Source organism: Natator depressus, chromosome 6 (genome assembly GCF_965152275.1).
Source record: "Natator depressus isolate rNatDep1 chromosome 6, rNatDep2.hap1, whole genome shotgun sequence".
Classification (NCBI taxonomy): Eukaryota; Metazoa; Chordata; order Testudines; family Cheloniidae; genus Natator; species Natator depressus.
In genome coordinates this window covers 11,725,715-11,744,106 of record NC_134239.1, presented here as the reverse complement: position 1 = coordinate 11,744,106, position 18,392 = coordinate 11,725,715, and the positions used below count along the sequence as shown (strand labels likewise).

At 50.3% G+C, this 18,392-nt stretch overlaps 1 protein-coding gene across 1 annotated transcript; it reads left to right on the top strand.

Moving 5' to 3' along the window:
- Positions 1-5,847: 5,847 nt before the first annotated feature.
- LOC141989693 (uncharacterized) lies at positions 5,848-16,586 on the top strand. The gene is made up of 4 exons (XM_074956628.1): positions 5,848-5,871; positions 6,397-6,523; positions 8,037-8,153; positions 14,412-16,586. The coding sequence occupies exons 1-4, from the start codon at positions 5,848-5,850 to the stop codon at positions 15,749-15,751; spliced, it is 1,608 nt and encodes a 535-aa protein (XP_074812729.1). The 3' UTR covers positions 15,752-16,586.
- Positions 16,587-18,392: the final 1,806 nt, after the last annotated feature.

Here is an 18,392-nt window from a genome sequence, read left to right as displayed (position 1 = left end):
GTGAGTACAAGCAATGAGGCATAACAGTGAGAAATGGTTACAAGAATAATAAAAATAAAACGCTGTCTAGTGCCTAATTGAACTATATTAATTAGATTATTGTGAAAACAAACTAGGCCTCCCCTCTGATCCAGTCTGGCTATTCCCGATGATTTAAGTCAGTGGCTCTCAGCCTTTCCGGACTACTGTACCCCTTTCAGCACTCTGATATTTTTTGCGTACGCCAAAGTTTCTCCTTACTTAAAAACTACTTGCTTACAAAATAAGACATAAAAATACCAGTCGCCCAGCACACTAGTACTGACAAAATGCTAACTTCCTCCTTTTTTCCATATAATTATAAAATAAATCAATTGCAATATAAATATTGTACTTATATTTCAGTGTATAGTAATATAGAGTGGTATAAACAAGTCATTGTCAGTATGAAAGTTTAGTTTGTACTGACTTTGCGAGTGCTTTTTTTGTATCCTGTTGTAAAACTAGGCCACTCTCTAGATGAGATGGTGTACTGCCTGGTGTACCCCCTCAGCATACCCCCAGGGGTATCTCTACCCCTGGTTGAGAACCACTGACTGAGTGATTTGCCCAAGGTCAGAGAGGGACCAAGTGGCAGAACTAGGAATAGAAACCATGAGTCCTGTAGTCCAGCCCAGCACCATAATTACAAGCCCAGCCTCGCTCCCTCATTCAAGGCTCCAAACGCCCCGTTTTAATATATTTGTATCTTGTGATTTTATAGCGTTCTTAATGAGGTTTTATGATGTTATTCCCTCATAATCACTAAAATGGTGATTATCCAATATGGAGTCGGACACTTAATATGGTGTCTCTTTGCCACAAACAACAAGACTCCATCTTGTTTCAGCTGGGGGGTGGTGGTTTTGCGCCGTTTTGAACTTTGGTGGGAAACGGCACCAAACAGGCCACAATGAACTGGTTCTGTAACTGACTACCTCAGTCTACCTCAGGTTTTCCTGTCACAGAACCGTTAAAAGGAACTGCGTGACGTCACCACAATGCTGTCCATCACAGAGGCAGCCAAGCACAGTGGCGTTCGCGTGGTCCCCAGATCACGGATCAGCGAATCCTGAGAGACAACTCATCCTCATCCATCCCATCCGCGTACCTGTCGCATCCAGGATTCCTGGCCGTACCCCTGTCATTGGCTCCAAGTCCAGCTACAGCACGATCCAGCGTTCCTCCCTTCGGGCCATCACCAGGTCTGGGGGTAGTAGGTCCTGGGTCCGACGCACTCCAACACCCAGCCTGTCCGGAGAAAGCATCTGACAGCAGCAGGACTTTAGGGGATTTTATCATTTTTGTTTGCTTCAAGCTCCTTGTATTGCGATCCCAGTTTGCTTAGGTTTTATGACAGTTGTGTTTCCTTTTCCCCTTTTCCCCAGTTATTGTAAACCAACCTTCATACACTTACCTTTTTTTAACATAAGAATGGCCATACTGGGTCAGACCAAAGGTCCATCCAGCCCAGTATCCCGTCTACCGACAGTGGCCAATGCCAGGTGCCCCAGAGGGAGTGAACCTAACAGGTGATCAAGTGATCTCTCTCCGGCCATCCATCTCCACCCTCTGAAAAACAGAGGCTAGGGAGACCATTCCTTATCCATCCTGGCTAATAGCCATTAATGGACTTAATTTCCATGAACGTATCCAGTTCTCTTTTAAACCCTGTTATAGTCCTAGCCTTCATAATCTCCTCAGGCAAGGAGTTCCACAGGTTGACTGCGCGCTGTGTGAAAAACTTACTTTTCTTTGTTTTAAACTTGCTGCCCATTAATTTCACTTGGTTGCCCCTAGTTTTTATATTATGGGAAGAAGTAAATAGCTTTTTCTTACTCACTTTCTCTACACCATTCATAATTTTATATACCTCGAGCATATACCCCCTTAGTCTCAGTCTTAGTTGACCTTCTCTGAACTTTTCTAATGCCAGTATATCTTTTTTGAGATGAGGAGACCACATCTGTACGCAGTATTGAAGATGTGGGCGTACCATGGATTTATATAAGGGCAATAAGATATTCTCCGTCTTATTCTCTATCCCTTTTGTAATGATTCCTAACATCCTGTGTGCTTTTTTGACTGTCGCTACACACTACATGGACGTCTTCAGAGAACTATCCACGATGACTCCAAGATCTTTTTCCTGCTTAGTTGTAAAGAAATTAGCCCCCATTGTATCATATGTATAGTTGGGGTTATTTATTCCAGTGTGCGTTACTTTACATTTATCCACATGAAATTCCATTTGCCATTTTGTTGCCCCCTCACTGTTTACCCCTTTCTCCAGATCATTTATGAATAAGTTGAATAGGATTGGTCCTAGGACTGATCCTTGGGGAACACCACTAGTTACCCCTCTCCATTCTGAAAATTTACCATTAATTCCTATCCTTTGTTCCCTGTCTTTTAACCAGTTCTCAGTCTATGAAAGAATCTTCACCTCTTATCCCATGGCAACTTAATTTACATAAGAGCCTTTGGTGAGGGACCTTGTCAAAGGTTTTCTGGAAATCTAAGGTCACTATGTCCACTGGATCGCCCTTGTCCACATGTTTGTTGACCCCTTCCAAGAACTCTAATAGATTAGTAAGACCTGATTTCCCTTTACAGAAACCATGTTGACTTTTGCCCAACAATTTATGTTCTTCTACATGTCTGACAATTTTCTTTTTATTATTGTTTCAACTAATTTGCCCAGTACTGACGTTAGACTTACCGGTCTGTAATTGCCGGGATCACCTCTAGAGCCCTTTTTAAATATTGGTGTTACATTAGCTATCTTCCAGTCATTGGGTACAGAAGCTCATTTAAAGGACAGGTTACAAACCATAGTTAATAGTTCCGCAATTTCACATTTGAGTTCTTTCAGAACTCTTGGGTGAATGCCATTTGGTCCCGGTGACTTGTTACTGTTCAGTTTATCAATTAATTCCAAAACCTCCTCTAGTGACACTTCAATCTGTGACAATTTCCTCAGATTTGTCACCTACAAAAGACAGCTCAGGTTTGGGAATCTCCCTAACGTCCTCAGCCGTGAAGACTGAAGCAAAGAATTCATTTAGTTTCTCCTCAATGACTTTATCGTCTTTAAGTGCTCCTTTTGTATCTCGATCGTCCAAGGGGCCCCACTGGTTGTTTAGCAGGCTTCCTGCTTCTGATGGACTTACAAAACATTTTGTTATTACCTATTGAGTTTTTGGCTAGCTTTTCTTCAAACTCCTTTTTGGCTTTTCTTATTACATTTTTACACTTAATTTGGCAGTATTTATGCTCCCTTCTATTTACCACAAAAGGATTTGACGTCCGCTTTTTAAAAGATGCCTTTTTATCTCTCACTGTTTCTTAAGGCTCTTTTTTAGTTCTTTTACTGTGTTTTTTAATTTGGGGTATACATTTAAGTTGGGCCTCTATTATGGTGTCTTTGAAAAGTGTCCATGCAGCTTGCGGGGATTTCACTCTATTCACTGTACCTTTTAATTTCTAATTAACTAACCCCCTCATTTTTGTATAGTTCCCCTTTCTGAAATTAAATGCTATAGTGTTGGGCTGTTGACGTGTTCTTCCCATCACAGGAATGTTAAATGTTATTATATTATTTTGGAACACCTATCTGTCTCTGTCCTCTTTCCTTGCACTACACTGGAAGGAGGATGAGACCAACATCACCAGCTGCTTCCACAGCGATAGACGCTGATACCAGGTACAAGATCCTGCGTCCTGTGAAGGGGGAACATATAGGTTTACAATGGTTTTCATTTTTCCCTGTAACACCTCGGCATGGTCTGGTCTGACCCAGAGAATTCAAAAAGGCTGCAGCCCATGAGCCCAGCTGGCAGGACGCAGCTACGTACCCTTCCCTTGATGGCCACCTCAGTGGATGCTTTGGTCAAGACCATGCTCCGGCACTGCTCAGTGAGGTTGGCCAGGTTGGTGTTGATATCAGGGTTGGGTCCCCCTGCTGCAAAGGACAGAGATGGAGCGTCACAAGGGAGGCACAGCTGGGACCCCACTTGAGGGCAGTCCTGACTCCCAGCCCTCACTGCTTTAACCCACCACGATCCACTACCCTCCCAGAGCCAGGAATAGAAACAAGGTGACCCCCCTGCTGTAACCCACTATCCAATTGCAGAGGTAGCGATGAGACCCAGGCATCCTGGGGCTCCTGGTGACCCTCCCTGCCCCAAATTACCTGTTCCAGGGCCCTTCCCCTCTTCAGCCACCGTTAGCTGTTATCTTAGGCCGCCTGAACCACAGAGACTGGGCTGCCCCCTCTTATGCGAAACATCTGCGAGAGATGGGGAGAGACTCAGCCACCGTAGGGGAGGTGCTGTGAAACAAAAGAAAGGTCCAGTGGAGAAAGGATGAGAAGGGGAGACTCTACCCCTCAGACCAGCATCCTCTCCTCCAGCAGCCAAGAAGGATGCTGGCCTTGGGTTAACAGAGGTTAGGGGGTGCTGTGGTTAGGGGCAACAGGGTCAGTGCTAGTGGTCAAGGCTGGGCTGGCAGGGCTCTGTAGCCACAGCCTCTGGCTGGGCCCTGTCAAGTCCTGGGAGGCTGGGAAGTCTCTGTAATGCCCCCTCTGGCTGCAGCGGGGCCTGTGGGGCACGGGGAAGCTGGCAGGGCTCCGTAGCACTCCCTCTGGCTGGGGCTGTGTCACGCACAAGATCCTTCCCTTCCTCCCCCCCACGATAGCATTGCGGGTAAAGCGCTGCAGCATGGCGAGCTTCTGGAAGAGCTGGCTGCACTCGGTGTCCCGCAGGCCCTTGATGTGCTTCACCTTGGACCATTTGTTGTGACGGGCTGGGGGGGCACCTGAGGTGCGCAGGGCCCGGCACAATGAACGGGGGGCAGGGGCAGCTGCTTCAGTGCCAGCACCGAGGCCAGAACATGGCATCTGATGGGGCACCTGCCCTCCCCGGGGCGCTGGGAAGGGACATGGGTGTGATCCCCTGGAAGTAACACACACACCAACATCACACAGCCAGACCCTTGTCTTACTGTGACACACACACACTCCACAGTCACGTTGTGATCTGTAAACCACTCACATCACACAGCCTTCCTGTACCACTCAGACCCACACCCCAGACCCAGCCTGGGGGGGATCTCCTCAAATACACACACCAACCTCACACAGCCTAGCAACAGGAGAGTGGGTTTGTGTGGGGGGGAGGTGAAGAGAAAACCTGGATTTGTGCTGGAAATGGCCTAACTTGATTATCATACACATTGTCAGGAGAGTGATCACTTTAGATAAGCTATTACCAGCAGGAGAGTGGGGTGGGGGGAGGTATTTTTTCATGCTTTCTGTGTATAAAAAGATGTTCTACACTTTCCACAGTATGCAGCCGATGAAGTGAGCTGTAGCTCACGAAAGCTTATGCTGAAATAAATCGGTTAGTCTCTAAGATGCCACACGTCCTCCTTTTCTTTTTGCGAATACAGACTAACACGGCTCTTACTCTGAAATCTAGCAACAACCACCACGCACCTGCCCTGCTCCCAGCTCCCCACGGCACAGCGGGGCCCCGCGCACAGCCCAGGGGCGGGGACCGGGCTGCCCCGTTACGGGCTCCTGCCGCCCGGGGAACACGTGCCGCGAGCGCCCCCAGCGGCCAGACTCGGGACCGAGGCGTCCGGGGGCGGGGGGCTGGGCCGGAGGGTCGCTGCGCTGGGGCCTCCCCCGGCTGCTGGAGCTGGCGGCGCAGGCGCTGGGGCCGGGCGGGGAGCGGGCGGGAGGCGGCCCCGGGGAGGCACCAGCTGCGGGGCGGGAAGTCGCTGCCCGGGCGGAGGAAGCGGCCGGGGCCGGAGCCGAGCACGGCGATGGCTGCAGCGGGGCCGGCGCAGGTAGGACGCGGGGCGGGGACTCCCCGGCCGGGCACTGGCTGGTCCCGGCTGGGGCCGAGGGGGGCCGGGGCCGGGTCCCTCCCGCGCTAGTGACCCCGGGGCTGGGGGCTGCCGCAGCCGGAGCGCTGGGGCCGGGGAGCGGCGCTGGGGGCCCCGGGCCGGGCGGACACGCGGAGCCGGGCCGAGGAGCCCCGAGGCGGCCGAGCCGGGGCCGGGAGCGGGGCCGAGCACAGGCCTGGGGCGGAGGCGGGGACTCCGGCCGGGGGAGGAGCCTGGTCCCTGCCCTGGGATTCGGGCCCTTCCCAGCGCCCCGCCCCAGAGCCCCCTGGGGAGCCGAGGGCGGCTCCTGTCCCCGGCCAGCAGGGCCCGAGTCCCCGGGGGGTTGTGCGGGGGGGTCTCCCTGGGTCACAGCTGCTGGGCTGGGGGTTCCCCGGGGGCCGCTGCCCTAGAACCCGCGTCCCCTGCTGAGAGCCCGGGCTGGGGCTGGAGCGGAGGGTGCTGAGTGTGTAACGCTTGTGCCAGCAGCTGCGGGTGGCGTTTGAGGACGTGGCTCTGTATTTCAGCCGGGAGGAGTGGGAGCTCTTGTCCCGGCCAGAGAAGCATCTGTACCGGGACCAGATGCTGAGGAATTACCGGGCCCTCGTTTCCTTGGGTAAGGACCAATTTATCTCTACTCATAGCTGTCCAATGTCTGTGTTCCCTTGATGCCACCCCTGGCATGTGCCACCCCATGGCTGAGTAGTGTCAAATGACAGCCTCTTTCAGTTCGGCTTCCTGTTGAAGAACTCAGGGCTACAGAGCCTGGGGCTAATCTTAGTTGTAACTTGTTTACTTGCATTACCTACCTCACCTCAGTCGTGGTACAGGGCTGGTTCCAAACAGCACATGAGCAAATAAGGGAGGAAGAAAACTCTTCTTCTGCTTGTTACAGCTCCCCACCTCCCCAAAAAGAATGAACATCATAAACTTAACAACCGTGGAGTTGACCAATACTTGCATCCTAAGCAAAAGAACTGATAAGTCTGTGTAACGGTGACACCTGGTGACACCTGCCGTGTCTAAGTCCCCAAAGCAAATTGAGACGGGTCATAGACATTGCTGCTTCAGAGTATGAACTGAACTTGCCTGTTGGGAGACAGGAAGAAATTTCCTCTAAGGAAGGTTTATTTCATTACTCTCCTGCTTGGGATCTCCTGCGCTTTCCTCTCAAGCAGCATCCGAGATTGGGGCCCCATCATGCCAGGTGCTGTGCAGACACACCTTGACTGAGATCGGGGTCCTGTTGTGCTGTTTAGCTGTTAGCACTCAAGAAAGAGAACTCGGAGTCATGGTGGATAGTTCTCTGAAAACATCCACTCAATGTGCAGCGGCAGTCAAAAAAGCAAACAGAATGTTGGGAATCATTAAGAAAGGGATAGATAATAAGACAGAAAATATCATTTTACCGCTCTATAAATCCATGGGACGCCCATATCTTCAATACTATATGCAGATGTGGTCGCCCCATCTCAAAAAAGATATATTAGTATTGGAAAAGGATCAAGAAAAGGCAACAAAAATGATTAGGGGTATGGAACGGCTTCCGTATGAGCAGAGATTAATAAGACTGGGACTTTTCAGCTTGGAAAAGAGACAGCTAAGGGGAGACTGAGGTCTATAAAATCATGACTGGTAGAGAAAGTAGGTAAGGAAGTGTTGTTTACTACTTCTCATAACACAAGAACTAGGGGTCACGAAATCAAATGAGTAGGCAGCAGGTTTAAAACAAATAAAAGGAAGTATTTCTTCACACAATGCACAGTCAACCTGTGGAAGTCCTTGTCAGAGACTGTTGTGGAGGCCAAGAGTATAACGGGGTTCAAAAAAGAAGCAGATACATTCATGGAGGACAGGTCCATCAATGGCTATTAGCCAGGATGGGCAGGGATGGTGTCCCTCGCCTCTGTTTGCCAGAAGCTGTGAATGTGAATCCAGGAAATGGATCACTTGATGATTACCTGTTCTGTTCATTCCTTCTGGGGCACCTGGCACTGGCCACTGTCAGAAGCCAGGACACTGGGCTTTGGTCTGACCCAGTAGGGCCATTGTTTGGTCTGCACCAACATATAAATGAGTCCCTGTCCCCAAAACTTCAGTAATAAAACTGATTCTTTCCCCCCAAACAGGCTATTCAGGTTCCACACCAGATTTAATCCACAGAATTGAGATAGAGGAGGCAGAGCTCTGGATCCGGGATGCCGAGGACTCCAGGGAAAGCTCGGGGCCTGAGAGCCCCTCCCAAGGTGAGTCATCATAACCCAGTCTGTGGCGGTTCAATGACAAGACGGGACACAGCTTTTAGCAAGCAAGCGGCTGGTCTGCTAACAGGCTTCTGCCTGTCAGCTTTCCACCTTCCCCTTTATTCTCTCTCTCCCCCCGCGCATTACATTCTCCAACAGATAAAAGGAATACACTGGCTTTGTTTAACATTCTTATTTACCAATTTCTATCTACCGCGTTCCTTGCTCTCGGGCCTTGAGCCCAGTCCTGAGAGGCTTCCCACGGTTCATGTCATTTGGGCGAGATTCCAAGGTTGATGCCCTTGAGAGGAGCTGTGTGTGCACAGGTCCAGCACAACACTCCGGGTGTGCCCTGAACGTTGCCAAGTGCATGAACCTTGTATGAATCCTACACCCAGTCCCTTCTGATTTACATACCTGCTAGCAGAGGGCTCCTTCATGTAGAAGGCAAAGGCCAAGTGAGATGCACTGGCTGGGAGCAGAAGGGGACAAATGGAGACTGGGAATTAGGGGCCAGTGTTTATCTGGGAGGGGAATGAACCACTGGGAGAGCTCCCCACAGGACGCAATAGATTCTCCCTCACTGGAAGTCTGTCAGTGGAAATGGGGTGTGACTTTCTCAAAGCTTTGTTCTTCTTCAACCAGGAGGTAGGAATCACGGGGGAGAGATTCTTTGGCTGCGATAGACGGGAAGCCAGGCTGGATGGGCACAATGAGCCTGTCTGGCCTTGATATCTATGAATCCTGGAAATCCTAGAAACACAGAATTAGAAGGCACCTCAGTAAGTCATCTAGTCCAGTCAGTCCCCTGCACTGAAGCAGGACTAAGTATTATCGAGTCCATGCCTGACATGGTCTTAAAAACTTCCCATGATGGAGATTTCACAACCTCTCCAGGTAATTTGTTCCAGTGCTTAACTACCCTTACAGTTTGGAAGTTTTTCCTTATGTCCAACCTAAATCTCCCTTGCTGCAATTTAAGCCCATTACTTCTTGTCCTGGCCACAGTGGATAAGAACAACAATTTATCACCCTCCTCTTTGTAACAACCTTTTACGTTCTTGAAGACTGTTATCAAATCCTTTCTCCCCCTCCCCCGCCCCCGGCCGTCTTCCCTTCTCCAGACTAAACAAACCCAATTTTTTTCAATCTTACCTCGTAGGTCATGTTTTCTAGACCTTTAGTAATTCTTGTTGCTCTCCTCTGACCCTGTCCAGCTTGTCTACATCGTTTCTGAAGTGTGAGGCCCAGAACTGGACACAGTATTCCAGTTGAGGATTCACTTTGTTGACTCACTTAGTTTGTGATCCACTATAACCTCCGATGGTTTTCTGCAGTACTCCTTCCTAGGCAATCATTTCAATTCCGACCATTTCTCCATTTTGTCAAGATCATTTTAAATTCTAGTCCTGTCCTCTAAAGGGTTGCAACCCCTCCCCAGCTTTGAATCATCCATAAACTTTATGAGTGCACTTTCCATGCCATTGTCTAAATCATTAATGAAGATACGGAATAGAACCGGACTCAGGACAGATCCCTTTGGGATGCCACTCAAGATACCCTTTCAGCTCATTAGAGAACGATAAGAACCACTCTCTCAGTGCAGTTTTCCAACCAGTTGCGAACCCACCTTACAGTAGCTTTGCCTCGGCTATATTTCTCTAGTTTATTTATGGGAAGGTCATGTAAGACGGTATCAAAAGCCTCACTAAATTTGAGATGTGACATCTACTGCGTCCGCCCAGTCCAAAGCTTGTTACCCGTCAAAGAAGGATGTTAGGTTAGTTTGACATAATTTGTTATTGACAAATCCATGCTGACTGCTAGTTATTACTTTATGTCCTTCTAGGTGCTCACAAATAGAATGTTTGATTACTTGGTCTATAAATCCCTGAGTTGTCCTTATCCCGTTTCTATACCTAGGTACTATATTTGCCCTTTTCCCATCCTCCGGTCTCTCAACCATCCTCCACACATTCTTAGAGATAATCACTAATGGCTCAGAGATCTCTTCATCCAGTTCCTTAAGTATTCTAGGATGTATTTCATCAGTCCCTGCCAACTTGAAGACCTCTAACTTGTCTAAGTAATTCATAACTATTTTCCTTGCCTATTTTAGGCGCAGATCCTACCCCATTGACACTGATGTTGACTGTGTTAGTCAGCTGATCACAGCTAACTTTTTTGGTGAAAACTGAAACAAAAGAGGCATTTAACTGTTCGGCCATTGCTGCGTTTTCTCTTATTCTCTTTCCCTCCATTTAGGAATGGGCCTAGGCTGTCCTTGTTTTCCTCTGCCTTCCCATGTATTTGTAAAATGCTTTGTTTTTTCCCTTTATATTACTGCCTAGTTGAATTCGCTTTTTTGCCTTGGCCTTTCTAATTTTGTTCCTACAGGCTTGTGGGTTTGTTTGGGGTTTTTTTTGTTTTTTTTGTTTTTAATATTCATCCTTTGTAATTTGACCTAGTTTCCACTTCTTGTATGACTCTTTTTTTTGAGTTTCCGGTCATTGAAGATCTCCTGGTTAAGCCAGGGAGTCTTACTATCATACTTCCCATCTTTCCTAATCATTGGATATCTGTGACCTACGATGGGACCTAAAAATGATGGGGCCTCAAAGCTGTGACAGAAATGGATCAGAGATGGGGAGGTGATTCTTAGGGGGCTTATTCCTTCACCCGCTTACTTTCCTGGTCCTTCTCGCATGAACAGAGAGCAACAATACCCGAAGTCCAAAGGTGCAAACAATTCGATGTTTATTGGGGTGAACTTCCAGCAAGCATGATTCCAGTTTCCTTCCTTAGTGTCCCCCTTCCCAGCTCTGACACCACAGAGCCTTACACCTGTGTCCCTCTTCCCATTCCTGCCCTTAGCCAAACATGATTCCAGTTTCCCCATCCCCATTCCTTGTTCCCATTTCCCCCTTTAGCAAAACATTATTTCAATTTCTTACCCCCATTCCCTGTTCCCATTTCCCCCCACCCACTTCCTGATTGACTGCAGACTATACAGTAAAACTTGAATTTTGCTTAGCTATACCTAAACCAATCATTTTCCTGAAATTTAACTCACCAATCCTAACATATTGTAACATGATTATGTAACCAATTATATCCCACCACCTTAATTAGTTTACACCCAGCAAAATTCATTATACAGCAGACAGAAACAATCACAGAACCAGACAGAGATTATACAGACAAAAAATAGCAAAGTGGGAACTATAATGACAAAACAATACAGAAGTGAGGATTTCACATCCCAGCTATTGATAAGTGAGTTCTTGCCAGACAGGATGCTACCAAACTAAGTTTCCTTTTACATCTTCTAGGCACTTCCCTTTCTCTGGAGGTGATAGGCATTATCAGGACAGGATTGTATTCCTAACAGCCCAATAGCACCTTCTTTCAATGTGACTAGTTTGGAATGGGAGGATGTGACCGGTCGCTTCCCAGCTTATGGCTGCCTCTGCTGCTTAGCCAAAGGCCTTAGCCTAAGAACAGGGCCTCAGACTGTCACAGTAAGAGAAGGCCCTTACACTGGCAGACAGTGATTTTGATTCTTTCTTTTATACCTCTAACTAGCCAAGTGGTAAAAATACACCTAAATTCTTAGAGTATAGGCCTTTACAGACAGGCCTGAATATCTATATCCTAACAGTGATGAACTTGGAAGAGATGTGGGGTGATGGATGTGATGGGTTGGATCACAGAAACCCCCTTGGGGTTGCCAACTGATGTACCAAGGCTACTTCTGAACCTGCTTTCCCTGCCCTGGCAGCTTGGGACTTCAGTGCCCTGCCTGGTTTGAGCCAGACCCGCTAGCCTGCTGCAAACCCAGACCCAGGTCTGAACCACGCCCCCTAACAGCTGTAGGCTTAAACTGAAAGCAGCTTAAGAAGTGTTCCTGTCAAGATTCCATACCACCATTAATGGTCCACACTTTGCATAATTACAATAGGCCCTCAGAGTTATATATTATATTTCTAGTTTCAGATGCAAGAATGAGACATTCATACAAATAGGATAAACACATTCAGTAGATTATAAGCTTTGTAATGAGACCTTTTGCATGAAGCATACCTCAGTTACATTATAGTCACACTCATTAGCATATTTTTATAAAATCATATAGAGTGCAATGTCACAGTGGATTTGAGAGATGCTGAGGGAAAGAGAGAGGTCTCTGTGGTGGGGGAGCATATGGGGCCTGCATTTCCCTAGTGGGTAGGACTTTGCAGCAGGATTCAAAACATCTTGTTTTGGTTCTAGAAGTGAGTCACTGTAACTCCCCCATGCCTCAGTTACCCCACCTGTGTAACGGAGAGGGCACTGGGGCTGTGAGGATAAAATATGTGTGTGTCAGTGGATCTGGCACTGGGGGGCAGACAAGCACCTGGGTAGAAAGACACTCCTACTGGTCCATAGACCACAACACCACCTTCTAGGCTTTCCGCACCTCAGAAAATCATACCGAGGCAGGGGCGTCCGAGAGATTTTTCAGACGGGCTTCATGCCTCTGCCCCTCCTGACTCAAGTTGTGTGCGCTGGTGTTCTCTGGCCCTGGGCACCTGCATCCAGACATAGCTCAGACAGGCAAAAACCTGCTTGCAGCCTGGGAGAACATCCCCGAGTCACTGGCGCTTGGCAGAGAAGGCGCTGTCCTCTCCAGGTTCCCACCCCACCCCCTCTCTGCCACTTCACATAACACGTGATCTCTCAGACTGGAGAAACATGTCCCCGGCGAGCAAGGAGAAAGCTGGGAATGACTCAGGGCAGGATCAGTCATGTACGATGAGTGCGGAGGACGCCATTTTGTAGAGCAGGTCTCCAGTATTTGCAGCGTTTCACTGTAATGCTCTAAAACTGCCCCACGTGCCAGGCAGCTGCTGCTGGGGGCACGAACGCACATGGGAGCCAGAGGAAATTATCCTGTGTAGCACGACTTGGAGTATCCTGGTGTATGGGCTGGGTGTGAGGGAGAGGGGGTGGGATGGCCTTTGTCACATCCCCCTTTCCTCCTGCTCTCTCAGTGGCACAAAATCATTGTCACTTACATTGCTTCAGTGTCAATGCTTAGCACAGCCCTCAGCCTTAACATGGTCTGTGACAGTCTGTAGATCAAAGGCCTGCTGGGTGGCAGCCGTTCACCCCTTCCAGCTCAGCAGTGTCACTGATTGTCTTGTGACACAATACAGACCTGTTTTTCAGGTTACATCACACAAACCCTGAGTGACTGGTCATCCCCTCAAACCTCCCCCCAACCCTCTTGAGGTTTTAGTTTAGTTTTGCACAAAGAGTGAAACAGGCTCAGGGTAGATGACATCTTTAGAAGGAATTCCTTGAAAAGGACTCACTCCTGCACAGGAATAAGCTACGCTGATGTAAGCAGCTTTATACCAGTCTCAATGTGTCCACGAGGGGATTGTAGATCCTAAACTGGTTTCAAACTAATATAGTTTAAACAGAGCAAATACTGGGGAACGAGAGACGTACTGTAAAACAGGAGACAGTACAGAACCAGCAACGTGTAAATAAACCCCTCTGATGGAAATAAAACCAAAATCAGTGAAAACAAAACCCGGATCCTGTGTGTTAGCACTTAGTTCTGGATGAGGGCCCCGTTGTGCCAGACGCTGCCTGTATCCTGGGCAGGCTACAATTTAAGCATCGAACAAGACCCAAGAGGTGCATGGCGCACGTGGGAGCAGGTGCTAGGTGCTGCACAAACAGCATAGGGTAGAACCACCCTGAGTCAGGCTGCAGATTTGTGTCAGCATTTCCTATCGGAAATTACGGAGCAGTTGTAGTAAATTTAGTAAAAGTCACAGGTCACTAAATGTACTGTGACCGCTCCATGATTTTTCACAAAACCTGCCCTCCTCCTCGCCCTGCCCAGGAACCCTCCAATACTGCAACCCTAACCGCAGGCTGATGCAGAGGCGTTGAGGCAGGCTGGAGAAGATATGAGTGGCAAGTCCATTCACTGAAGTTTGCCCCACCTCCCCCACCATCATGACTCGGGGCGGGGGCAAATCTGAGTGGCACTGTAAGTCCGCAGGCCAGGTCTCAGTACCCAGAGCGAGGCTTTGGGTCCAGCCCTGTGGGACAGGAGCCACCATTGCTGGGTGAGGCACCCATCCAAAAAACAGTCACAGACAAATGGGGAAATCGCTCCATCCTTGAAATTTTTCCTTCCTTGACAAACCTGTAGCCTTAACTATGAGCTAACACTGGGATTGCCTCTGCTCTCTCCAGCAGGGCTCGGGATACTGGGGGGACCGAGGACACCGTCTGAGTGTGGGGAGAGCGCGGCAGGAACGCAGGATCCAACAGCGCACAAAAGGATCCATGCACAGGACGCAGTCCGTCCCCCGAATAAACTCAGCCAGAGACTCCCCATGGGCCGGTGTCCCTATCGCTGCGCTGACTGTGGCAAGAGCTTCAGACAGTCCTCAATCCTGAGAATACACTGGTTTACGCACACTGGGGAGCGGCCGCACCAGTGCTCTGACTGCGGGAAGAGCTTTGCAGAGATTTCAAACCTGAGAGCACACCAGCGCACGCACACCGGGGAGCGGCCACACCACTGCTCTGACTGCGGGAAGAGCTTTGCATGGAGCTCAAGCCTGACAGCGCACAAGCGCACGCACACCGGGGAGCGACCGCATTGCTGTGCTGACTGCGGGAAGAGGTTTTCACGGAGCTCACACCTGAGAACACACCAGCGCACGCACACCGGGGAGCGACCGCACCGCTGTGCTGACTGCGGGAAGAGGTTTTCACGGAGCTCACACCTGAGAACACACCAGCGCACACACACCGGGGAGCGACCGCACCGCTGTGCTGACTGCGGGAAGAGGTTTTCACGGAGCTCACACCTGAGAAGACACCAGAGCACGCACACCGGGGAGCAACCGCACCGCTGTGCTGACTGTGGGAAGAGGTTTTCACAGAGCTCACACCTGAGAAGACACCAGAGCACGCACACCGGGGAGCAACCGCACCGCTGTGCTGACTGCGGGAAGGGCTTTGCACAGAATTCGAGCCTGAGAGCACACCAGCGCACGCACACCGGGGAGCAACAGCACCGCTGTGCTGACTGTGGGAAGAGGTTTTCACGGAGCTCACTCCTGAGAAGACACCAGCGCACGCACACCGGGGAGCGACCGCACCGCTGTGCTGACTGCGGGAAGAGGTTTTCACGGAGCTCACACCTGAGAAGACACCAGCGCACGCACACCGGGGAGCGACCGCACCGCTGTGCTGACTGCGGGAAGAGGTTTTCACTGAGCTCACACCTGAGAAGACACCACAGCACGCACACCGGGGAGCGACCGCACCGCTGTGCTGACTGCGGGAAGGGCTTTGCAGAGAGCTCAAAGCTGAGAAGACACCAGAGCACGCACACCGGGGAGCGACCGCACCGCTGTGCTGACTGCGGGAAGGGCTTTGCACAGAGCTCAAAGCTGAGAATACACCAGCGCACGCACACCGGGGAGCGACTGCACCGCTGTGCTGACTGCGGGAAGGGCTTTGCACAGAGCTCAAAGCTGAGAAGACACCAGCGCACACATCAGGGAGCAGCCGCACCATTGTAACGATTCTAGTAAGAACTTCAACAGATCCAATGCACTGATCAAGCACCAGTGCACGCACACTGCCAGGGAGGACATTCCGGTGCATTGGCTGAAGCAGGAACTTTGCACCGGCCTCCTCCTTGCTATCACATCGGTTCATTCACAGCCGAGAGCGGCCATACAGCTGTGCTGGCTGCGGCAAGCACTTTGCTAGATTGGCCAACCTCTCAGCATCTGGTCATGCACCCCAATGCCCTTCTGCCACCTGCAGGGCCTCAAGGGCTTCTGGCAGTCAGTGAGCCTGACACAGCTCCAGCAGATGCAGATCAGGACATAGTCCTGTCGCCAGGATGCCCAGCAGAGAGATGGGGGGGAGGGGGACAGGGAAGGGGACTTGGCTTGGCAGTGTGTGGAAGAGCAGACAGGTGGAGTGTATTTAGAACAGATGGTCACAGCCTACTGCATTAGGTGGGATCCAGCCAGCTCTCTCTCTTTCTGTCCCACACTCACTCACCCTCTCCCCCTCCCCCCGTCTCAATGGGACAAAGCTAGGAACTTCCCCCACACGTCTACCTTGGTTCCAGCCAGAGGATTACTCTTGGATGACATCTAGAGGTGGGATTTGCAGTCCTGTCTCAGCATGGATTGGGCTGAGGGGCAGGACAACCTAGTGCAGGGGTGGGCAAACTTTTTGGCCCGAGGGCCGCATCGGGGTGTAAAGCTGTATGGAGGGCTAGGTAGGGAAGTCTGTGCCTCCCTAAACAGCCGGGCCCCCACCCCTGAGGGCCCCTCTCAGAACCCCCAACCCATCCAGTGCCCCCTGCTCCTTGTCCCCTGACAGCCTCCTCCCAAGACCCCCCGCCCCAACTGCCCCCCCGGGACTCCACCCCCATCCAACCCCAGCTGCTCCCTTTCCCCTGACTGCACTGACCCCATCCACACCCCCAGCTCCTCACAGGCTCCCCAGGACTCCCATGCCTGTCCAACCCCCCCTCCCCGTTCCTCATCCCCTGACCGCTCCCAGAACCTCTGCCCCATCCAATCCCCCTGCTCCCTGCCCCCTTACCATGCCGCTCAGAGCAGCAGGACTAGCAGCCGCACCGCCCCGCCGGAGCCAGCCATGCTGCCCATGCAGCTGCGGGGGACAGCGGGGGAGGGGCCGGGGGCTAGCCTCCCTGACCGGGGGCTCAAGGGCCGGGCAGGACGGTCCCGCGGGCCAGATGTGGCCCACAGGCTGTAGTTTGCCCAATTCTGACCGAGTGTGTGTGATTGAAAAAAGACTCAGGAACTGCTCATGCCGTCTATTCTAAATAGAAATGTAACAAAGAAGAATTATGTACCTAATCTGTAACAGAGGTCTGTCTAACCCAGTGTTTCTTTCCTATTAAAGAAGCTGATGCATTCACACAGCATGTGGAGAAGCCAGTGTAAACAGTGTAACCAGTCAAAATGTTCTCGGGCCCAACTGCCCATGAGGCCTGATGAACTGTGTGACTGGCAGGTGCACAGAGAGAGTTTCCCATTTATTTGTTTTCTCCCTGCCTTATTTGTCTGACTAGAGTCAGTTCTTGAGGCAACTCTTATCAGACAAATAAGGCAGGGGGAAAACACTGCTGCTGCAACAGCTCCCCACCTCCCCCAAAAGAATGAACATCGTAAATTTAACAACTGTACAACTGAACAATGCAAAAGAACTGGAATGTCTGTGTAACGGTGACACCTGCCATGACACGTTGTGGCCGATTTGCCTTAATGACATACCTGAAACATTTGAACCACTGTAAGATGGCAAAGGAGCAAAGTTCCCTTCTTCCAAAGTCTTCCCCATGATTCTCCATACAATTTTGCAACCCCGATGTGGCCGTCTGGCCAAAAAGTTTGCCCAGCCCTGTGTCAGCAGAATGGGATATTTCTATGGAACATCTAGAGTTAACCTCAGCAAGGCTTTAAACTCGGCCCCCACTGCAAAGTGAGAAGGGTTGTAAAAGCTGCCGATTCAGAGTACAAGTGAGAGACAGGAAGAAATCTCCAATAAGGAAAATTAATTTCATTACTCTCCTTCTTGGGATCGCTTGTGCTTTCCTCTGTTTCAGATTGGACAGATTGGTGTCCTGTCATTCTAGATGCTGTGCCAACATATTAATGAGTCCCTGCCCCCAAAACTTTAGTAATAAAGCTTTCCCCCCAAACAGGCTCTTCAGGTTCCAAACCGGACTTAATCCACTGGATCGAGCTAGGGGAGGCAGAACTCCGGATCCGGGATGCCGAGGGCTCTCATTGGGAGCTACAGCAGCACATCATTACTGGGCACCCCAGGTTACCGGGCAGGCGGTGACATGCCCCCCCACCTCTCCTTACTAGTTTGGATTACACCCTGGATTGTGATTGTCTCATTGGACAGTGAGAATGGACACAGCTCATATCCTGGTTGGATGTTCCAAGATTCTGCCATGAGTATGGGTCATTTCCTGATTGGCCCAGGCCAGCTTTGCCCAGCAGCGTGACCAGGCTGCACCATCCAACAGAAATGGTATAAAGTGTCCCATGTTGTACAGCACGTCGCTTCCTCAAGTCAAAATGTCTGTACGAAGGAGACGTGAGTGGGACCAGCAACGCCTGGCCATAGAGGACACCGTCTGCTGGGTAACACCTTTAGTCTGGT